This window comes from Myotis brandtii, unplaced genomic scaffold (assembly GCF_000412655.1).
Source record: "Myotis brandtii unplaced genomic scaffold, ASM41265v1 scaffold1087, whole genome shotgun sequence".
NCBI classification, from domain to species: Eukaryota; Metazoa; Chordata; class Mammalia; order Chiroptera; family Vespertilionidae; genus Myotis; species Myotis brandtii.
In genome coordinates, this window is record NW_005353698.1 from 811,576 (window position 1) to 836,960 (window position 25,385).

At 35.6% G+C, this 25,385-nt stretch overlaps 1 protein-coding gene across 3 annotated transcripts in view; it reads left to right on the plus strand.

Annotated features, from left to right (window-relative positions):
- EMCN (endomucin) overlaps positions 1-25,385 on the plus strand; it is a 106,152-nt gene that overhangs the window by 17,926 nt on the left and 62,841 nt on the right. For all 3 annotated transcript variants that reach the window (XM_014542996.1, XM_005857225.2, XM_014543005.1), the window contains exon 2: positions 19,196-19,318. In XM_014542996.1, the coding sequence (XP_014398482.1) occupies positions 19,196-19,318 (123 nt within the window). The remainder of the gene's footprint in view (positions 1-19,195; positions 19,319-25,385) is intronic.

Below are 25,385 nucleotides of genomic sequence, written 5' to 3' on the forward strand. Positions count from 1 at the left end.
TCATATTACCTTTTATTGTTTTAACAAAAGCTGGGGGGAGTGAATAAAATGCAGATACAAGCATAAGAAACTTAAAAATTGAAGCTGAGATCTATTAAAAGGGAAATAAACTGTCTTACTGAGTGAAAATGATAAGATAAAATTTGTCAAGGTTTTAAGAATGACTAGTCTACAACAGAGGCAGAATGTATTCATCAGAAAACCTTAAGAAACACCAATAAAAGCAAGCTATGGAGAGAAAAGTCAGCAGCCTTCTGAAGTATTTTGTGACATAAAAATCTCTTTTTAGCAAACAAATCTCTATCGGCATTCATCATAAACTATTGTGAGTTCTCCATCCCCTATGAAAAAGGAAGACCTATTGGACACTTTTAAGCTTTAATTCAGCTGTTATCAATTTCCTCTCAATCTCATTCTGCTGTTCTCTTAGGTGGCATTCACTCTTATTCAGGGTAAGAATCCTTTCATGGAAGACATGCCTCTATTCAAGTTTGTGCCTTGTATTGTGGTAGCTCTCTCTGAGATGTTACTACCTGGAATTTTAGCAGCCAGAGGCCTTCGTCATCTTTCATTTGATAGGCACTAGTTGATGTGTGAGTCTGCCCAGGACACTAACGGCTGACCCTGAGGTCTCATGGCTAGCAATGCCTCTCAAAAGCCCTGATCTCCACCCGGTCCTCTTCCTGAGGCTGGAACTTACCGTCTGAAGTGCAAACTGGAGCTTGCTTGGTATGCTTGTTGGTGTTTAAGACAGGTGTCATGAGTGGAACGATGTTTGATACTTTGAGGACTTTAATTTCATTTCAACTTTCTCCAATCTCCAACTAATTCAGGATAAGAGAAGTACTTTAAAAAAGTGTTCACCATGATAAAACATCTATTAAAAGTACATATGTGCTTTCTTTACCATAGAATTATTTCAATACGGTAGCATGCCTGACTTTATGATTTAATATCAAGGATGCCATATTTGTGTCTTAACTGAGACTTTACAGAGTACTTTCTATATGTTATCTCTACATGACCCTGAAAGGTGGGCAAACTGGTGTATGTTAACTATTTTAAATTTATGAATAAAGTTTTAAATACTTAAGGGAGTTTAATTAACAAAACATAAAAATTGGATTAAATGTTTAAAGGGCCTCTGATACTGCTAAATTTGCTATATTAATAAATAGAATAATATTTGTAAACTAAACTTAAGAAATATATTTTATTATGTAAATTAAAAAACACACACAACCTTACATTTAACAACTTGAAGAATGTACTTGCAAAATATATATTAAATATTAGCATCATAAATATAATATATATATAACTGAATTAGATTGATAAGGGAAATAAAAATTAATTTTATGCCATCACCTAACACAGTATGTAATGCTTAGTACATACTAAGCATTCAGGTATGGTCTGTGTTAAATGGAGGAAATGGACTCACTAAGTGTTCAATTGTGTGGTTTGAGAATTGTATATATAGGGATAGTCATTGCAGATGGAACTAATAAATAAGGCTTCATGCAGATGGTACAGCTTCATTTGAGTGTTAAAGAAAAATTATCTGTGTTCTCTAGGAGTTTTATTAAATAAAAAAGATGGAGGGAAAACATAAACAATGTTACAGAGTAGGAAATAAACATGCCATATTTAAGGGGTAGCAGAGAAACCAGCATAGATTCATGTTATAAAGAAAACTTGAATTTTCTTCTAAAATACAGACATTCACTTTCAATCTAATCATCTCTGTGCTTCAGACTAATCCAACAAATTGTTAACTTGGGAGAGCCAGTTTGCAAGATGGGCCCCAATGATCCTTGCCTTTTGGTACTCAAGCCCTGGAGTGGACCATTCTCAGTTAGGGCTGAATTATGTGACTCACAGAATACAGTGGAAGGGATAGTGTGTGATTGCCAAGGCCAGGTAGTAAAAGACATTATGGTTTCTACCTCAGTCTCTCAGGTGGCTTTCCCTGGGGAAGCCAGCCATCCTGTTGTGAGAGCAATCAGACAGCCTTGTGGAGCGAGCCAGTGGGGAAAACTGAGGCCTCCCACCACAGCCAGCACGGTTGCCAGCACTGTGAGTGAGCCACCTGGTAAATGGCTCTTCCAGACCCACCAAGCCTGGAGCTGATTGCAGCCCCAGCTGTAATTGCTAGAGATTGCTATCTCATGAGAGACCCTCAACCTGGATTTGGTGAAAGGTAGTCTAAATGTATTGCTCCATTAAATACTGTGAGAGATAATACATGATTAGTGTCTTGACACATGTTTAGGTACAATTTGTTGTGCAGAAATAAATGGCTGATACAAGTGCGATAAATTAAAACCTGTAATACATTTAAACTTTTGACACAAAATTGATTGATATTCAGATGAACAGAAAGGACACCTTGTATCAAGAAATTTTTTTCTAGATGCAAGGTGAATTATTTTCTCTCAAGCTATGCCCACAGTAAATGTTTAATTGATACTGGCTGAATTTTTTTTTAATTGATCCATTATTTACTTGCTGCATAAAGCCCAAAACATCTTTAGGATTATATGCCTTGCCTATTAAATTCTTTAAGTTCAGAGTTTTCATTTATCATTGAAGAACTGGTATGGATAGAATTAGAATGTTGCATAATCATCATTTTTGTAATATTATAACAATAATAGTAATATATTTTATAAGCAATATAGTTTTTTCTATTCTTCCAACAGATAATTTTAAAAGTTACACATTGTTATTATGGAAGTCATCATGTTATTTTCACAGAAGATATATTTTACTAATGAATTTGGCTTATAGATATCATTTGTATTTCTTGATGTGCTTACAGAGAATTCATTTGTTAATGAACTATATTTGCCTATCTATTTTCTCTGAATATTAAGAAATAATTACTGATTTTTTTCATCTAGTGAAGTATCAGAAATTGTAAGGTGTAATCCTTTTCACTTTCCTTCATGTATTGGGAAATGAAAAATAGAGAGATAAATGATATTAGAGGAACTTAAGTTTGGAAAGGATTGAATTTAGTTTTAGACACGGTTTCCTCAGGTTAAACAGTAAATTTTTCCAACTCCTTTTTCTTTCCCTCCTGGAATCCAGTGTGCATCTTTACTCACATTACTTTATCTTCTTTGACAACTTTGCTCCTACTTGCATAAAACACAGACATAAAAATTGAATTCATGGTGTAATAAAGATCTAACCACATCGAACAGTTAATAATACTTACTTTTTAGTTATAAAGCATAATGTCATCACTACTGTTTCATTGCAAGTAGAATTTAAAGATAGAATATTAATTATTTATTTCTTGCTTAAGGCTTCCTTTTGCTTTACATCTTTTTATGATATATTTATTCTTATACTGTTTTACTAAATTTGCTTTTGCTCTTTTGTTGTTTATATTTATTTCTACTGTACTTTATCCTGTAAATGAACAATAATTTATCTAATTATTTTTATATTGTCTACTTCTTTACTATTATCAGAAATATTAAAAATGCAGTTCAACATACTGTCCTTTAAAAACCTGATTTGGATTTTTTTTATGTAAAGCTCAGATCTGTTTGCTATATTGCTCTAAATTTTTTCCTAAATTGCTTTTCTCCTTTTTGGCTTATAATTTAGTTCATACTGTCAAAATCAAAAGCCTTACTCAAGCCTAACTAGATTTTTGTAGTCCTTCTGGCTTCTTCTTTGCACAGTAGTCCCCTCTTATCTGTGGGTAATAATCCCAAGACTCCCACTGGATGCCTGGACCACAGCTAGTACCGAACTTTCAATTTTTTACTTGAAGCATTTTATGGCTTTTCTTTGGCTTATTCAAATTGCCAGCATCCATACTCATTTCGAGGCCATTATAAGTAAAATAAGGGTTCCATGAACACAAGCACTGCGATGCTGCGACAGTCAATCTGATAATGAGAACTCTATGAAGCAACTAATGGACAGGGAGTGTATGCAGCGGAGACACTAGACAAAGGATGATTCACGATACGGACAGGAAGGCTAATGGCATAAGATTTCATCATGCTACACAGAAAGGTGTGCAATTCACAACTCCAGAATTGTTTCTTTCTGGAATTTTTTATTTAATATTTTTGGACCATGGCTGACTGCAGGTAACTGAAAATATGGAAAGTGAAACTGTGGATAAGGGGGGACAACTGTATATATAGTCTCCACATAGGTATTTGAGCCTAAATGATTAGTAATCACTTACTCAGCCCTTAATTTCTATCTGTATTATTGGGCTCCTAAGCAATACTGATCTTTGTACTCCTTTGGACCTTAGTTTTAAAGGGTGGGAACCAATGTATGTTAATATGAGAAAAGAGGATAAAAAAGTTGACTTTCTGCTAGAAGGACAAGCTGTAGTTTGGTGTGTTACAAGGTACTTTACAACTTTAAAGGCTTTCGCCTAAAGCAGTATTTCTAGGGTGTGTAGTGGGTAATACTGGTGATAGGTGAGATAACTTTAGGCATAAATGGCCGCAGAATTAAATAACATTGATGCAAATCTTTATTACACTCTGGCTATCTAAGTGTACATTTGGTATTCTTATATCTTTACTATGCTTTACACCCACTTATTTCTCTTGTCAACACAAGGAGAGCAGGATCCAAGCATGGAATCATCACGGTTAGCAGTATCTGTATAAAAATGACTTTTCATAGTATTTACTCTTGTGGTTATTTCAATTAACGATGAGTGACCTTATTCTCTTTTGTGAGAGTATTATATTTCTTCTTTTTTTTTAATCCTCACCCACTTCGATTGGTTGCCTCCGGCACTTGCTCCAACCAGGGCTGGGGATTGAACCTGCAACCCAGGGTACTTGCCCTTGACTGGGAATTGAACTTGTGACCACTGACCCACACCGGCCAGGGCGAGAGTATTATATTTCTTTTTTAAAACCAAATTTAATGTTTAAAACTTTTAAGAATAAGAGTAAGGAACTAGTAGTAGATAAAGAATATGAAAACCTCCAAAGTGGTACAGTAGGGAATTAAATTGTGGACACACTTTCCTGGAGACTAAACCATAGGAAGCAGCTACAGCTAAATTTGGCATTTCATTTTGTCAACTCTTTTGTTCTCACAAGTAGGCTGCTAAATGGACAAGAGTTTTGAGGAAAGTTTAAGTTGTTAAGTGACTCTTCTGAATTTAACAAATACATTTTATTTCAACCTTTATCACCCAGGAGAATATGAAGTGTGATGCTTTCAAATATTACATAAGACTCATGAGAGATAAGAAAAATGCCAAAAACATATTCTTCCTACAACTTCTTCCCCGGAGTTTCTATATCAGGAAAAAGAATCATAAATCAAAATGTATCAAGCATTCAACACGGTTGAGGTCACAAAAGGGCGGAGATATCTTTATAAATAGTAATAAAACCTAAACAATAATGAGTTACTAACAAATTTTAACCAGAATTCTTATTTCAACAGATCATATGTTCAGTATAAATTCAACCCAAGTTTAACTTCCTAACCATTGGTAATTCTATTTAAAAATGGTAAAATAATTACAATATTTTGAGGATTCTGGCTATTCAGGAAAAATTATTTATATTTACAATTTAACAAATATTGAATAAGGGCCTATTGTCAAGTACAGCATTCATAGTAGGAGATATACAGAAATGTCAATGCTATCCTGATATTCAATTGTAATTGTTTGAACCTATCATTCTGGTATATCTTAAATAATTATTCTAAACTAATAAAAATGTTTAATTATGCACCATATTTCTTGGGCTTTCTGAATAAATGAAACTAATTATATATTGATTATAATGAGATTATATCTACTTATTTCGCTTGCTATCTCTGTTACTCTGTCAGGCAAGTTAATTTAATTGTTTTGACCAGAATTCGTCTTCTAAACAAGAAAAAAATCAGTTTACAAATGAATGCCAACTGTAATTTAAAGGCAACCTTCACACTTAGAAAATACTTTATTGCTTAATACCAGTAAGATGTAAGATCTCACGTTTCAATAATTTTTGCTGCTGCAATGAAGTGCTTACTTATAGCTCCAGAAGCTATTTTTCTGATTATCTATCTTGCCATATCTGTGAAGCAAACAATTTATAGCCAACTCTGTCTGGAATAATTTACTATAGAACAAATTTATGATTATCCTCTGCTCAGCAAGTGCATAACTGTGACTCAGCAATTCTCGATCCAGTAAACGGTATTTAATCAACTAATAAAACAAATTTATATAACTCAGATGTCACTTGGATATTACCGTCCTGTAATATAAAAACATGCTCAGACTGAAGACTTTTTTTCTGCTCAAAGGAAACACCAGTGTCCCACCTTTCTGCAAACAAACCCTTTGTGACTGAGGGAAGATTACATTTCCAGGCTCACCTTCCCTTCCAGCATCCTGCATCCTTCCAACCCTGTACTCCATTTGGTATCTTGCAACATATCACTTTGCATTGGCAACAATCAAAATGTAGTTCCCCTTTCCTTCATGGGGGCCCAGAAGACCCACTTAAGGAAAGTTTTGGTATCTGCCGAGTGTGTGTGTACAAACAGACTTTACTGAAGGAAGGAAGGTTTTATATCAGAGTGACGCAAAGTTAAGAATGAGTTTTAGATATCCCAGTTCTTTAAAAAAATTTTTTTTTGTTTATCAATTGTTAGAGAGAGAGGAAGGAAGAAGAGGAGAGAGAGAGAAACATTGATGTGAGAGTGTAACATCTCAATCTGATCAGCTGTTTCCTGCATGGACAATATCCCTTCCCAGTTCTTAAAATCCCTTCTCTCTTAGCCTTTTCTTATTCCTGTTTCCCCACATCTTCTGCCCTTTCAACCTCAGGGGTAAAAAAAATAACAAATCGTTTCCATTTCCTTGGTCAGAACAATTCAGTTCTCTCTAGCTCTTTCTCTTACATCCCTTACAGCCTGGACATCCTCTTAAATACCGAAATCACCTTTAGAAAGAATACATCTAAACATTTGTTCTTAGATAAGAAAAAATCTCCCATCCTAGTCTTCATCTTGGCATTTGGGAAAGGATTTGGGAGGGTTCATTCTTCTAGTTAAAACTGGGTGATATCAAGCAAGAGGGCACTACTTTTAATTAATGAGACAAACTTAAGTTGATTAAGAAGTAAAAATATACAGTTTATTTCTTGCTTTTTTTTTCTTTAAAACTGTATTTCCTGATTTTACCCCCTGTCAGCAGAGCAGATACTTCCCAAATAGGCTTTGAGAACATATTCTGGAAGTGTGTCTGTCGCCTACCATTAAATAAATAATCTGTTGCAGTATTTGGTTCAAGCTCTTTCTTTTTCCAGGGGCTGCATCTGTCCCACAACATGCGGAATTACTATATTTTTAAATGTGTTAGATTTAATTAACCTACCACACGTGATTCCTTTGATGGCATCCTAATGAAATGTTCAAAATATTTTTTAATTTGGAAAACATACCATATAAAAGCTAGTCTCTCAAATCAGAAAGTAGACACGACGACTTCTCTGCTCTTGTGTAAATCCATAAGGGCTCCTCTTGGGCATGTGGTTCAGAGCAGTTTTTCCATCTCCAATGTGGAGAGACTGTGGGGAAACAGATCCACAGAAATCACTTACAACGAGGATATGCCAGACCCCTAAGGGCTCATAAACCCCCTGCTCTGTAAGTCTTTGCTTGCTTGTTTCTAATTAAAAAGTATGAGTCACACTGTTTAAAGAGGGCCCCGAACCATTTGCAGGACATGTTTGAGACCATTTACCTAATTCTGACACAGTTTGTGATGTTAGATGAAGCTTTCAATCAAAATAACAAAATTGTACTGTTACTGATATACTAAGATATACAAGGGAGTGGCCCCCCAATTTTCTGAAGATAAATCTCATTTATGTGGAATTTATTGTGAATTTCATTCCTAGGAAGATAATAATGGCACCCACATATTTAGAAATAGAATCTTTCTAAATATTTAGCAATTTTTAAAATGTTATATTTTATTAATCACAGTAGAAGATATACATATTTTAAAATAGTAGCATACATATGTGAATTTTTTTTCAGTATACAGACAATATTGAGTGTGAAGACCTATTTAATAATTCCTGGTAAAATGGTATCATGCCCACAGCATCTTAGCAACCTGGGCCTATACGCTACAGATCCCAGGAGTATCATGCCCACAGCATCTTAGCAACCTGGGCCTATAGAACTGCACTATATAAAATCTCTTACTTCTATTACGTGAAAACAACTTTCAAATATTTTTTTACTATCCTGCAATCTTATTATCTGTTCTACCACTATAATCAAAAGTTCTTGAAAGAAATGGTATAAGGATGTTAGAAAAAGAAACTAATAAAACTAATTTATAAAATCTGGCAAAGTAATTGTCAAAATTAAGACATAAATGGAAGCTATGTTATGATTTAGGTGGAGCTTAAGTCTTTCAAAAAGACTTTACCAGCTTGAATCCACTGACTGCATTTGGCATGGCCCTTAAGAAGTTAATCAAGCATTGAGAGATAGTATAAGCAAGAAACATAAATGTATCTGACCTATTGGTTTTTAATTAGGATAAATTCAAGTACAACCCAGATATTAGTTGCACCTCTCACCTTTTTAAATATATATCAATATTTTGATTTGTGCAAAAACCCTATAGGGTAGGTTTCTATAATATTGAAAACTGAAACTAAAGAGTTTAAGCAATTTGCATCAAGTCACATGGCTGGTAAGTGGTGGGGCCTGAGCTCAAACTGGGTGACATGGCCTCAGAGCCCTGCACTTCCTACACCACACAGCCCTTGATTTAATCCTTGCTCACAGATTATCTTCAATTACTTAGTGAATTTTCTAAATCCACATGGGTCTATATATGTGTGTGTGTGTGTGTGTGTGTGTGTGTGTGTGTGTGTGTATTGCAAATAAAATAAAGAGGGCAAAATAGTTTTTTATTGTGATCAGGGTAATTAATGATTTTGCTATAAAAGTGTGACCAAACAATAATATATTTACCATTTCACTGCTACTTTACCCCAAAACAAAAAAAGGTAAACATTTTTCTGCAGCGTTGCCCTAAATACAGGACAAGTAACCAATAAAGTGATAAGGACAAGAAAGACATTGTATTTTAAAAAGCCCTTCACAAGTTTTCTCTGAATCATTTGATATTAAACTATCATTGACCTTTCTACTTTTAAATTTTTAGTAAAATGTTGCACATTAATGTTCTAATGATGAACAAGATAAGACAAAACTTTGAGATAAAAGGTTTTGTTTTGATTTATTTAATAATTCCTGATGGATAAACTGGTTGGTCAACCAAAAACAGGAGGCACTACTGATGATCAATGTTTTTTTACTTTCAATACTTTCCATACCTTAATTAGTTATATTCACTTTCATAACAATTAGCAATAATATAAAAAATGTACTCTAAAGTCATTAGACTACTAAAATAATAGCATAGTAATACTGCAACCACAAACATGACATTGTAGTTCAAAGACGCTAGTCAATGTAAAGGAAAAGAACATGAAAGATTTCTCCCAGGTAACAAGTTCATGTCTCCATAAAACCATCGTGTAAAACTGCTAAAGCACAAGCCTCCTCTTGGTTTGTAGAAATGTATAAATTAGAACATCAGAGCTTAATTATTGTTACACATGCTTGGGTTCTAGCACTATCTATCATTTAAAATGTTTTGTCTCTTTAAATAACTCTTTTCAGGGCAACAAATGATTATCTTTGAATTTTCAAAAGGTAGAAATTACTTTTTTTGTTCTTTTATTTTAACCTCTTTTAACTAAAAGTACAGTCCTTCAACTGACACAAATTAAATAACATTTTAAATCAGCTAGAGTTTTTCTTTACATTTAGAGAAGACAAAAATAACAGTAGATTAATGATAAATAAGATATCTCTAATTTAGTCAAATATCATTTTCTAGCTCCAAATGCAAAATTGTCGACTATTTTAGAAAAAAACTCAATTGTTCTTAATTAAATATAGACATGAACATACACACATACACCTTCGTGGGCTGGAGTTGACTAGCTTATTGGAGGTGAGCTCTTATCTGCTCACATAGGAATTACCTTACCTATGCAAAATACTTCATCTCATTACACTTGGTCTTCTGTTGAAAAGAAAATTCTAAAACAAAGTACTCCAAATGTCTATTTCAAACTTTGTCTTTCACATTTTCTCCGGTTGTAGGTAGACCAGCACTCTAAAGGGAAATTCACTCAGTCCAGGTAACATTATCAGATTGCAAATGTATGTAGACGTTTTTGTCCTTAAAAAATATGGAATTCCCTTCAGGGCTCAGATTTCTCCCAGGTAACAAGTTAATATTTCCACAAAGCCATGTGTCCTCTTGGCTTGGAGAAATGCAACATATACTTAATGTTTTGCCATAAAAACTGCTAAAGTACAAGCCTCCTCTTGGTTTGGAGAAATGCAACATATACTTAATGTTTTGCCATAATCAATATTTACATTATAATTAATCTTAGAGGTAATACAATCTTATAGTTGAAAAACATTGTTCAACAGCCACTTCTTGTAGAGAGGAAACTGAGGCTGAGAGTGATAAAGTGGCTCACTCCAAGTTACACAGTTAGCTAATGTCAGAATTGCCAGGTCTTTGTCTGCCTTCTCCCTCCCGTCATGTCCTTTCATGTCTGAAAGTCACTATTCTAAACTATCGTGATCTGCTGCTGCAAGTGTCTAGTGAGACATCCCCATTTCTGAAGAAATGCTGAAGGGAATGTAGTTAAGACTCGAGACTTCAAGTGGCTGCATTCTGAGGTCGGAGGAAAGCTGGAGGTGCCACTAGAGAGATCATGGGGTTGTACTTTCCCGTATTATTGCCCCTAATTGAGTCCAGAGAAGGGATAGAGCAGCTGTTTCTTTCAGGATGAAGAGGGCCCCCAAATGGATCCCCTTCCTGAAGTCATGAAATGGGCCCAAGGGATTTGCTTGTAAATATTGCTGGGGCGTACAAGGACTTTGCAAAGCCTAAGCATCTTTTTTTGTTTGTTTTTGTGGGGGTTTTTTTGAAGAAGTGTTTGACCTGCAGAACCACAGTTCCTCTCTGGAGTCAGAGCATAGCATGGTGGGGGGGATCCTGGGACAATTGTCTAGGAGCCCAGGAGTATGGCCAGGTTGTTCCTTTTCCCTCTTACTCCCACCCCTATGAATATTAAATATAACCTTTGCCTTTTTACATCTCACAGAGTCAAAACTCTTCAGTCAAACTTGGTACATTAGACAAAAATCTTTTATCATAGAGTCCACAATTTTAAAACATCTCATTATGGAACATGATTTTTAAAGAATCACAATTATTTTGTGAAGGAAAAATAACTGCCTTGCCCCATAATTTCCAACCTAACACCTGGGTGAGGGGAGGCATTTGCCTTGTACACCTCCGTCCATTTGTCAGCAAAACACCTCAGATTTTCAGGTCCATTTTGCAGCTATTGTTGTTTTCTGTTTAAGCAACTCACCAATGCGATGTTGCCTTCCTGTGCTCCCCCGGAGGGGCCAGGTGGCTGAGACACCTGTGCACGCTCCGAGCCTGCTAAGCTTGGCGCTCCCTACACACCTCACAGATGGCTGGCAACCTGAAGAGATTCCTGTATCGGGCACAGCTCTCTCCCACTGATCTGAGTATTTTCCTCCCTGTGAAAAATGAGATTTTCTTCTTACTTTTTTTCCACCTAGAAAATTTAAGCATTCTCAAAATTTTTGTGCCTGCTGCAGTACGTTGTTAGCCTTAATTGAAAATGTACTTCATATTTTAAATTCTTTTCTCAAGAGTTGACACGAGCTCTGATGTTTTTGTTGAAAATGGGATTTTTCCCATTTACCTCTCCCAAAAGATTCTGCTTATAGTGTCTAATATCAGTGTCCCCTTACAAGCCTTATATGATACAGCCTCTATTTTATTTGACCCTCTTGACTTTCCCTTCTACTTGAATGTACTTTCTTTCTTTTTTTCCCATGAGACATTTTTTCTTGTTGTCCTCAATTATTTGATTCTTCTTGAATCGCTTCATACAAGAAAATGATTTTGATTGTTCTAGATTATACAGAGACATCACCTTACTCTGATTTCACTTAATATTGTGTAGAACCAGTTATGTATAATATTAATTTATAGCACCATTTTATATGGCATCTTAGCATAATCTTATAATGTTTCATATATGTATGTATATATAATGTTTCATATATATATATATACATATATATATATATGGCTCAAGTATCAAAATAAAATCTAAAACATAATTTTACTTTATGAAAATTAATTGATCTAAATAATTTATTAGTGCATTACTTATACATTTTATAGAGGATTTATAAAGTTTTTGATTGATGCAAATAGAAGAGATCATTAAGGATACATCCTCCCATAGTAATTGTGTGTTTTTTTCCTTTTAATTGAGGAAAAACTAACGGCATTGTATTTGGTTAGCAGAGAACCAATGTGAACCTTTGCTATGTTGAAAAGAATCTCATTAGCGTAAATGTGTGTTACTGTAAAACTGATCATCAAAGAGTTGGTGCCTTATCTTTCCCAAAGGCTCTATTTTGGTGGAAATAGGAAAAATGGTGTCATATTTTATTTAATTAATCAATTTAAATATACTTTAATTTTATGCATAAATTTTTCATATATTACATTTTTGTTTTTAAGTTTTTAATATGCATTTTAAATATATTTTTATTGACTTCAGAGAGAGGAAGGGGGAGGGAGAGAGAGATATAAACATCAATGATGAGAGAGAATCACTCATTGGCTGTCTCCTGCATGCCCCACACTGGGGATTGAGCCCACAACCCGGGCATGTGCCCTGACCAGGAATTGAACCTTGACCTCCTGGTTCATAGGTCAATGCTCAACTACTGAGCCACACAGAGCAGGCTTAATATACATTTTTAATGTGTGAGAGAAAATTAAAATTTTCAACTTAAACTTCACTAATGATCTTTTACTAACAAAGGAGATAAAAGGTACCCGTTGAGAAAGAATTATTATAATGATGTTAACTACTGACAAATTATTATGAAAAGGGACACTCCTACTACTTATAATACCCTGATTTATGCATTGCTATCATATGCAAACTTAAGAGTGGATTCATATTCATTATAAGCTGTGATACGCATGAGGCTAAACATCAGAAAATCAAAACTAAACAGTTGGCAATTACTTTATTTCATGATAAAATCTATATAAAATTTCTGAATGCCTGACAGTGTAATATAGGAGGTGGCATTGCACGATGATAATATCAATTAGTGGAAATAATACATAATAAACTATTGAAATGTAGAATTGCCTATTTTATCTGAAATTCTACAGATTGGTTGTTCTAGGTTAGAAATTATATTACCTAATAATGGTACTTTGAGGGTTTATGAGACTATTTAGTAATTAGCATTTTAACATACTGTAATTACATATTTCTAAAGAAATAATTCTTCTGTTTCCTTACAAAATGTTTGTTTTTATAGTTAAAACTGGCAAAATAAATATTTTTTCAGAGATAGTTCAGGAGAAACTTCAACACTGCCTCCTTCAGGGGTGCATTTTACATGCCTATATCCTATATAATAAAACCCTAATATGCAAATTGACCCAACGGCAGAACAACTGGTCGCTATGATGCGCACTGACCATCAGGCAGTAGATGCTCAGCCAGAAGCCGGGCTCACGGCTGGCAAGCGCAGCGGCAGTGGCCAGAGCCTCTCCCACCTCTTTGGCAGCACTAAGGACCCCTTGGGGGATGTCTGCCTGCCGGGTCCTGGACTGCAAGAGGGCGCAGGCTGGACTGAGGGACTCCCACTCCCAGTGCATGAATGTCATGCACTGGGCCTCTAGTAGTAGAATGAGAAACAAACACAGAACTTTCTAAATTGCATAATAGAATGGTGAACTGGGAATCAGGGGAACAATTTTACTGGGGTGATAATCTTTTGAAACTACCTTAAACTCATATATTGTCTAAGCCATAAAATGTAGAAATTGTATTACAGTAAGATAGCAAAAAGTTCTTGCCAGGTTTCAAGTTCTAGAAATCTAACTTAGTCATTTGGTGTTCGTGTTGACCTAGAAGAAGCAAGATCTATTCTCTTTAGTAGTGGATTTCCAGTGGACTTTAGATATGGACTTGGTAAGAGAACAGATAACTAGAGCAATAGCTGCTCATTATGAGGATAAATGAAATTCTAACTTTTAGAGACTATTTGTGAGTTACCTAGAAAGATTAGGGTAGATGACTTGGTCATTTGAAAATATGATACTTGGTTTCCAGCCATAAGCTGACTTCTCAAAGACAAGATATGCAAGTTCACAAGAAAGACCTCATATGGCAGTGATGGCGAACCTTTTGAGCTCGGCGTGTCAGCATTTTGAAAAACCCTAACTTAACTCTGGTGCCGTGTCACATATAGAAATTTTTTGATATTTGCAACCATAGTAAAACAAAGATTTATATTTTTGATATTTATTTTATATATTTAAATACCATTTAACAAAGAAAAATCAACCAAAAAATGAGTTCGTGTGTCACCTCTGACACGCGTGTCATAGGTTCGCCATCACTGCCATATGATGTTATATATGAACACTGGGGAATTCCCTATATTGAACTTCAGAGAATGGAAGACTATTTAGGATCTATGTAAATAGATCCTTAGCATAAATCTATCATATAATTTCTACAATTAAAATAGTTATTTGATTAAAATCCCAGCAATGCTTTATCCTTTCATAGCACAGGAAACTAGTGTCATGGTGTCCCTGTGCTCTCTCAGTCTGGGTGTATGGACATAGGATGGAATCAGGACAAAATGCCATCTGTTTCTCTTACAACTTCCCAGGAGCAACACTATCTGACTTGGCACAAGCAAAGCCATTGGCATAAGCAAAGCACAGGTCTTGTTAAATTTATCTTTAATCGCCTTGGAGCTAAGGAGAGGGAACTGCTACTTCACCATGTCCTATGAAGAGAAAATACTTCAGAATAAACCATTTTCTTAAATAGTTTCTGATGACATCAAATCAAGCCTAGAAGAAACGTTAGACAATAAATACAGTACAATTATAACTGCTTCTTGCATCATGGACAATAAAACCTTCAACAGTGGTAGTTAATGGGAATAATTCTTATCCACTATACAATAAGAAAAAGTTTCTATTTGCTGATTTTTAAATTGAGTTCATCTCTATTTTTATTTTTCAAATAAAGTTTTAGCAGATTAGAAATGTCCTTTAAAGCAGTAAGTCTAATATGTGTGTGTATGTATGTGTATATGAAAGAATGAATGTTTGTTATTTTTAAGGAAAAAATGGTGAATTATTTTATCTATTTTTTAATTCTAGGTACATAAAGGCAAAACACTGTCTAGTCATTTCCTCCCTTTTACTATCACACCTTACAAAGGCAGAGAGCAGGTGGAGTTGGGGTATGTGGCTTTGCAGAGAGTCACCTTCCCACAGCAAGACGTGTGGTGGTGAATGGTGTCTTCTCTGAAGTCCAGGCTGTCTGAATTAACATTTCGACTGTACTACTCCCCCCTGTGTAATGTGGGCAAGCTGCTTAGCCTCTTTGAGCTTCAGGGCCCTAATCTGTAAAACGATGCACTGCCTTTGTTAGGATTAAATGATATAATCTGCAGAAAGAGCTCACATTGAACCTAGCTCTCCTGGTTCACTCAATACTTTTAGGAGTTGTCAGTCCTTGCCAAAAGAGGACATACTCTCTGTTGAGCAATCTGAAGAACTAATAATAGAGATGTTAATTATGAGTATTAATGGAGTAAGGGTTACTCAAGGAAATCAGTGGCCAAATGTGTGGAAGGATGTTGAGGGAGAAAAGTCTTACAGTACAGCTCAATCTTACCTCATCAGTGGTTAGAAATATGCCTCCTTGTAATTTGTCTCAAGTCATTTCCTGGGCGGGAACTCGTTGATCTCACCTGCTGACTTCAGGAGGGCAGAGGACATTGCTAACATAAAAATGGGGACGTTCACTTCCACTGGTGTCTTCTCATTCTCGGCCACACCATTTCCTGGTCGTTTTTTTCTACAGGACAATTTATGTTTGCTCATTTTCCAAAACTCCCTACTGACTTATTGATAATGTCCCAAGTCCCTGGCTTGATGTTCAAGATTCTCTAAAATCTGGCTTCCAGAATTTTACCAAACATCCACTCTATCCTTTCATAGGATATTACAATCCAGCCAGAAAGAACTGTTTGAAGTCTTCTCAATTACTTCTCAGTTCCCCACTCCAGACCTATGCTCATGTCCTCTCCTCTTCCTGTGTGGAAACACTCTTAAAACTCCAGCTCTTATGTCAATTCTCAAACGAAGCATTCCTTGCGCATGCCAGCAGGGTGGTCATCTTTTATCTTATAATCTCTTGCCCAATATTTTGGACAGCACCTTTCAAATGTTTAGCTGGAATCACAGTAAGGAATATGTTTTGCATGGCACATATTTCACTTAAATTTACACACACATACATGCGCTAAAACAAAAGGTTCATGAAGTTATTTCCAATATCATTCTAATATTGTCTCTTTTCTCTTTCATTTGGCAAAAGCTCTGACTATAATCCACTAAACAGATTTTGTTGTTTTTTAATTAAATTTATTGGGTGACATTGGAAAATAAAATTATATAGGATTCAAGTGTATAATTCTATGATACATCATCCGTATAATGCATTGTGTGCTCACCACTCAAAGCTGAGTGTATGGGGATGGAAGGAGATATGACTTTAAATGCAACAGGTTATGCACTAGTCTCTAAATGCATCATAACCTGCACTTTGGAAAACACTGTTCTACATACAAAAATATCCTTTATTATTTATTATGTATAAGCATCACATTTCTTACAGGTTTGAAAGCTACTCAAGGGTGATACCATGTGGTACATTATAGAATATTTTATTGTATTGAGTCATGCTTTTCATATTTGTTACTGTTTGTGGAAGAAAAAGGGTAGGAAAGAAAGAAAGGAAGGAAGGGTAGAAGAAAAAGAGAGAGGGAGGGAAGATATAAGAAAAATATCTCTAGAGATGTTGATTATACTCAGAAATTAAGATTGTTACTATTTTGGAAGTCAACAGATGGGAATCACTGAAGTTATTTCTAGAAAAAAAATTCCAGTCAACGTGTTATGTGCTTCCTTGAATAACTTCGTCAACCTTAATTTAAACTTAGAAATTAGTGTCTCATCATGGACTACAGGAGAAAAAGAAAGATAGTGAGAACAAATAGACTAACAGAGAAGATAACCTCATTTATGCTATGTTCCTTCTCCCTGATGAATATTGTGGGAAGGAGACGGGTGACACCAAAGGTGTGAAGTATATCTCCAGAGGTGAAAAAAGCTTTTGACTTGATTTCCATAAGCCTGTGAAAAAGCAGTTCTGTCATTTTGGTATGTGCTGAACACAACTAGTATATGCTGAATACATCAAGCAATTTCTGTGTACTGGCTGTCAACAAAGTTGGTGCTAAGTGCTAACATTGCCAAGCGCTCAAAAATATAAAGCAGCGATTTCCAATGGATGTGCCACAAGAATTTTTAACACATGCAACACCTGACTAGTAAGTCAGGGGCACTGACCTCTTTTCCCTTAGATTGTCAAATGAAAAAACCGACAACAGCCAACACAATAGCCACCGAGGTGAATGAATCAAAATCACGCCTACTATTTTTGTCAAATTGGCAAAAAATTCTATAATATATTTTTTGATGAGCCGCAAAATTTTAGTAATTATTTATCTGTGCCATGAGATGAAAAAGGTTGAAAATCACTGCTATAAAGTGAAATAGGAAATACACCCTATGTCATGGCATCTGAAATATTACTTTTCACTGACATGAAAAATTATTGGTATTTTCCAGATTCAAAAGAGGAAAAATTTTTAAGTTAAGTTTATTTTTATTCATTATAACTGAAGAAGTTAGCACATTATATTTTAATGTAATAAAAGTTATAATTGATGAGTTTATGTATACATTTTAAAGGATTAAAACAATTATTTTAGTACGGCAAAAAATAACCTTTGAACTTTACTGTTTTTGAAATGTAAAAGGCATAATTATAATACGTAGGCTACATATCTTATTTTTTAATTAAAAAACTTTTAAAATTATGGATGCCATTCAATATTTAAAAGAGGAAAATTTGGGATGAAATTTAAATTTGAAAACGTATACTAGTGACATACATTTACTGAAATGACATAGCAGTGGGATTTGAATATAAGTTTTTGTTATTCAAAATCCATCTTCTTAACTAAATGCTATACTATATACTCCACTGACTATACATACACCATAAAAATAATGCCTTCTCTGGACATGAATACTTTTTCCAAGTATGTAGACATTTGTTTGTTGCTTTTTGATCTTCAACCCAACAGTGAGTATACAGAGGCAAGAATAGCAATATAGAGGATCAAAAAGCTTATATAAATGCTAATAAATTATAATAATATTACGTGAAACAAATATTTTATAAATCATGCAGAATTAACTCCTACATCAATTTGAAAAATTATTAATATTTTAATGGGACTTCTAAGAATTATTATTAAAATATTGAGTTTTTATTTCCAAAGAATGAATTATTAACAGTAAATATGTAATATAGATCACAATCGCCTTCATTTCTGTGCCCTTGGTTGTTATAATTTAGAGAAGTAAAACATTTGAAAATGCAGATTTATAGTAACTCAATGGCCAAAAATGTAGGCATGTTGCAAAATTGAAAATATTAGTAAAATATCCACTGCCCAGAGAGTGTCTAATTATTTCATCTGACATTAGTTTAATTGATTTGAAATACTGTTAAATTTTAAATGTACTCATATTTTCCTCACTAGTTTTGTCAGATACTATTTTGTTTCAGACCCACAGACTGCTCATGCCAGCCATCTTGAAAATTCACGCCATTGGTGAGAAGCAGATGGGATTGTGAATGAATACTACTCAGGGCTAACTTAATAACAATTAGAAACTTAATTTCAAATTCATACCCTACTGGCTGTGTTAACAACATAAACATAGAGTTCATTTTATTTAAATATAATAGTCTGTTGATTGGCAAAATAAATGTAAATTTTAATGCAACCACTTTGACACAATTTACTTTTTTTTCAGATGCAACCACTCCTCTATTAAAATCATCAACAATTTCTGCAGCAAAAACATCTGTACCAACACCAGTCACAACGACATCACTAAATCTTGTTACACAATCAGCAGTTGGAACATCTCCCAAAGGTAAGATAAATACTTAGAGTGAAATATGCTCTAACTTTAACAAATAAAATTAGTAGCACCTTTGTAATTTAATCACAGGAAAATAATTTAAGACCTTGTACCTGTTGATATGAAGTTCTGTGCTAGTTTACTATTTATAAACTCATGTTATTTTGGACTGAATACAGAACCCTGCAATCTCGGTGGGATTCTTTGATAATGTCCCCTTCGATCACTTCCTGTTTGAGACTTATCCTATTGTGGAAGTTACATACACAAAGTTTATTTTTAAAAAAGAATGAAATTATCACTTCCTAAATCATAAAAATATCTTTCTAAATATTGCAGGTCTCCACTTAAACAGCAGAGTAGACTATATTAATAACAAGCTGATTTTGTTAGTTATATTGGGCTGATAAAAGCTTTAATTTGCAGGTGTCAGTAGCAATGTCAACATTATTGTGTTTTATGCTCTAAGTATAAAGGGGATTACCTTACCATCAATGAAAAGTAAAAGGAGACATTATGATCATTGAATCTAAAACTCAAGAGGTTATCAGTCCAATGAATACTGCATTTTCTATTCTGCAACACACATAAAATGAGGCAGATCATTCAGGTCCAATAATCAATGGAGAGAGAAAAAAAATTATTTGTTGACTACCTGTGGGCAGAAAACCTGGTAGAATGCTAAATTCACAGAGATACCTGAAAATCATACATCCAGATGAATGGATGACTAAAATTCCCTCAGCTACCTTTCTTATCTCTCTATTCTTCATTCACCTTTCAGTCTAATGCCAAGCTTAAACACAAGCTTAAACACATGAGGACCAATGAGGGGTAGTTCACTGGGCCTGAATGGTTTGGGGATTCTCAGAGTAAAATGGTATTATAAATACACTCCACTAGAGGCCCGATGCACGAAATTCATGCAAGAGTGGGCCTTCGGGCAGCTGCCTGGATCCCTCCCTCGCAGCCATGGTGGCTGCAGTCCCGGCTTAGTCCGGAAGAATATCCAGTCTAATTAGCATATTACACTTTTATTATTATAGATTATCTCTGAAATGTTTAATTTTAAGGTGAAAACTTAAACCCCTAGAACTTCTCTACCAAACCAGGAGAAAGTATACAATGAGGGCATCTCCCTATCTATCTATCTATATCTATCTATCTATCTATCTATCTATCTATCTATCTATCTATCTATCTATCCATCTATCTATCTATCTCTATCTCTGTCTCTTTCAGTTTTTCTAACTGATACCTTGGTATAAATAAGTACTGACTTGACATGCAGACCCAAAAGGTTGACCTTTCACAGTTTTTGTGTTAACTACTTGGAACTTACGTTTTTTCAATAGGAAGATTCCTAACCCTGCCTACAATGATCTATGGTGAATAACACTGTCCAAATAATAACACAAATCCTAACCACTATGTAAATGACCATGAAAAGGCAGAGGGGGAGGTGAGTTCAGTGAAGGAATTCAGACTGAACTGTCATTTGTGATACCAGGAATGCATCTCACGTTTTTGATTGGAACAGAAATTCTATATCTACTCATGTAAAGCATAACTGAGAGACATGTTTAGTGACTTTACAGTTGGGAGCTCCTATAAAGGGACAGTGAAGCCCCCTTCTCTGAAGCAAATGCATAGAACACTGAGATTGATGCACACACACACACACACACACACACGCACACGCACACGCACATGCACACACACGCACACGCACACTCCTCCTCATTCCTTTCCATGGCACATTTACTGCTTCATAGTACCCAGTTAACAAACATTAAATTCTAGTCTGTTCTTCAAAAGTTCTCCAGAAGGGCTTTAAATTATTGAAATTCTATTGTAAAAATTGTAATAAGCTAGAGAAGCTTTTGTTTTTGTTGTTTTTATTATTAAAATGTTCAGATGAACTCAAGAGTAGAGTACTGCAAATAATATCCATATGCCCATCTCCCAGTCAATAATTATCAAGATTTTACCAAATTCCTTCATTTTTACTCCTTCCTTCCTTCTTCCTTCCCTCCTTTTTCCCCTCCCTCTCTCCCTTCCTTCTTCTTTCTTTTTCTTTCTCTTCTCTCTTTTTTTGTTTTATTTTGTTGTAAAGTATTTGGAAGGGAATCCAGACTTTATGTCATTTTACCTCTACAAACTAAATGTGCATCTCAAAAAATATGGACAATTACCCTGGCCAGGTGGCTCAGTTGGTTGGAGCTTAATCTGTATACAAAATTGTAGTGGATTCAATCCCTTCTCAGGGCACATATGGGAAGCAACCAACCAATGTTTCTCTCTCACATTGATATTTTTCTCCCTTCCTCTCTCTAAAATCAATAAAAACATATCTTCGAGTGAGGATGTGTGTGTGTGTGTGTGTGTGTGTGCAATTTATTTTAAAGCTACAATGTCATTATAAAATCCCTCAAATTAAGAATTTCTTGGAATCATATAATATTTGTTTAGAAGTGTTTTAAGGGTTTTAGTAACCATTACTATAGCAGTGAAGAGGGATTAGGGGAAGGAAAGAGTCTATTCTGGGATCTCTCAGGAAGGCAGCTGAGAGAGTGACGGTGGAAGGTAGACGAAGAAGGAAAGGCAGGCTCTGATGGGCACGATCTGCTCCGATGCAGTATGAGAAACGGAAAGTCTGGCATGGTGGTCGGGATGTGTGGGGCCATCAGGGAGCTGGGGGGCCATGATGCCTAAAGGAAAATGAGTGGAGAAGGAAGACAGAGAAAGGAAAGGAGAGAGAAACATCTATTTTTATTTATTTTATTTTTTTAGAGAGAGAGAGAGAGAGGAAAAGAGGGAGAGAGGAATGGTGAGAGAGAGAAACAGACATGCATGCATTCATTGGTTGAATCTTGTATGTGTCCTGATCAGGGATGGAACCCACAACCTGGTGTATTGGGACAAGGCTCTAACCAAGGGAGCTACCCAGATGGACTTAGACGTTTTCTTAACTTCAGACCTGTGAGGGGATTTACATATTAGGGAGTTTTATACAGTGTCTCATCCTCCAAAATAACTATCTTTAGATTATACAGTAATATCACAAAAGGTATATCTATAGTGAAGTGATTCCATATTCCCTCTTCCTCATGGCCAACATGGTCATTTTAGCCACAGTAAACGTGTTTAACAAAAAACAAGCAAAAAGCATGCCGTTGAGGAGTTTCTTTGTTTCCATTGTAAGGCTTCCCAATCAGATTTTTTTGTTTAGAGATCAAAGGCACTTGATTTAATAGTGCTCAGGTGTATTCTACAGCGTGTATATTTTATTTCTCCAGAAAATGGCAGAAATGTTATCAGAAAAATGGAAAATGTGCAACAAGGGCATTCTTACAGCAATGGCAGAGGTGATGGATGGAACTTGGCCTGGAGCAGAGCTTGCTCTATCACAAAAGGTATATCTATAGTGAAGTGATTCCATATTCCCTCTTCCTCATGGCCAACATGGTCATTTTAGCCACAATAAACGTGTTTAACAAAAAACAAGCAAGAAGCATGCCGTTGAGGAGTTTCTTTATTTCCATTGTAAGGCTTCCCAATCAGATTTTTTTTGTTTAGAGATCAAAGGCACTTGATTTAATAGTGCTCAGGTGTATTCTACAGCGTGTATATTTTATTTCTCCAGAAAATGGCAGAAATGTTATCAGAAAAATGGAAAATGTGCGACAAGGGCATTCTTACAGCAATGGCAGAGGTGATGGATGGAACTTGGCCTGGAGCAGAGCTTGCTCTCAGAGATCTACCCCACTAGAGAGCGAGGACTTGCTCTCTTCCTAGATGTCTATCAAGTGCACCACCCTTTTGTTCAAAGGCCAATCAATGGCCAGAGTTAAAAATCAACATTTAGCAGACACTGAAAATCATTATTATAAAATGAACTTCTAGGATACAAAAATAAACCTGAAATTTCATTCTTAAAATGTAATTATTTTCCAGCTTGATTTTTGAAACATTTAATAGTCAATTTTTTAATGAGCTGAATTATAATGAAGAAATAAAAATTTCTCAGCCCTGATACTGAACATTTTTTATGCTAAGTTGACGTTCAATTTCAACTGAGGTCAGTAGAGGAGCCAGATACTTTGGCCATCTCTTCCATATGGAGTACCAGCTGTGGTGATGCTTAAGATGTACTCCCTTTCTAGAAATCGACTAACATGCATCTATAAAGAACAGACTTTTAGAAGGCATCTTTGTAATTTTTTTTGTATTATTAGTGGGAAGAAAATGGGTTTGGGTACCTCTTTTTCCATATTTTTTTCTTTTATCCATTCTCTTTATATTCCTTAAGTTTGAACTGAATATGAATCACCTGAGATAGCTTTATACATGATCTCTTAGATTTTCCTTCTTACAGAATTCCTAAGTGGTAAAGTTGACATTTTGCTTTTAGTTTATTTTCACAAAATATGAAATGTTTACAAGTTGACATTTTCTGGAAACCCTTGTGTCCTGTGAATGGAATCAAATACAGTTCTAAAAGGTTATTTTGGAAAGTGTTATAAATGATAGTTTACTAAATAATTTTACAAAGAATAGAACTCTTCTCTGATTTAATCTTTTATAAACATCTGTTGACTCAAAATTATATTATATCCCTAAAGATATATAGCTATAATACCCTCTTAATGTTCACATTAAATTCAGTCTATTTCTTTTATTGACCACTTTAAAGTACTTAATCATTGTTTTGCACATAAAATTAACAGAAATAACAATTCTCATTAGTACTTACATTTTTAAAATTTATCTTTATTGTTGAAAGTATTACAGATGTCCCCTTTTCTCCCTCATTGACCCCTTCCATCCCATCCTCAACCCACTCCCACTATTGTCTGTGTCCTTGGGTTATGAATATATGCATATAAGTTTTTGGTTAATCTCTTCCCTCCAACCCACCTACCTTAATTTTGCAATCAAAAGATGCACTTATACTTCAGAATGTTAACATGTTTAGCACATAGAACTGTACTATAAGTTATATGTAGAATTCTTATCTACATTTGAAAGGGAATTCTTATACATTAACAGCAAATCTAAAATAAATTATATATTATTTATGTTATAGATATTTTATGCTGATAAAATATGATGATAATCAGCATGATCATAAGATCACTGTTCAGAAATGTAGATCCATTTGGCTCTTCAGTTTTCCAAAGACCAAGACTGAAAATGAACCCAAATATAAGATTTGGGTTAAATACTTTGGCCAAATTCAACTTTGTTACATCTCTCTTCTCTCTAACAAACATGAATTCAAGATATGTATTTAAAAAAATGGGTCAAGGGATTCAGAAACTCAAAGATTATATAAATTTGGCATTTTCTCTATTTATATTATCACTAGGGGCCTAGTGCATGAATTTGTGCACCTTGAAAGGAACTGTGGGCTGCTAGGCTGTGGTGGGCACAGGGGTGGGTCTTAGCCCATCCTCCGGGCCCCCGCCCAGCCCCTTTCACCATGGTCCCTGCTTCCCTCTCTGCCAGCAGCCCTGCTCGCACATGCTGATGGCACAGAGTGATTGGGGCAGGTGCCAGCAGCAGGTGCAAGCAGCGGCTGCTGCCCCGATCGCCCCTCAGGAGCAGGGGGAGGTGAAGAAGCCCTGGGGGGCTATCAGGGCTGGCAGCCGCTGCTCACATCTGCTGACCAGGGCCAGTGCTGGGCACCAGCAGCAGGTGCAAGCAATGGCTCCAGCGCTGGCAGCAGGTGCAAGCGGGGCCAGCGGCAGTAGCAGGTGCAAGCACCGGGCAGAACTGCAGTGAGCGGGAGCAAAGAATTTTCAGTAATCACCAGAGACTTGCCCTTGTGACAGCAACCAGTGCCCCTGCTCCACCATCCTACCACAGCCAACACCCGCCATGTTCCATGCATGCCCCTTGGTGGTCAGCGCACATAATAGCAACCGGTTTTTCGGTTGTTCGGTTGTTCCACCATTTGGTCTATTTTCCTATTAGGGTTTTATATATATAGACTAGAGGCCCAGTGCACGAAATGGTGCATGGGTGGGGTCTGGCTGGCCGGCCCTGATGGGGGCCCATTGGGCTGGTGGGCTGG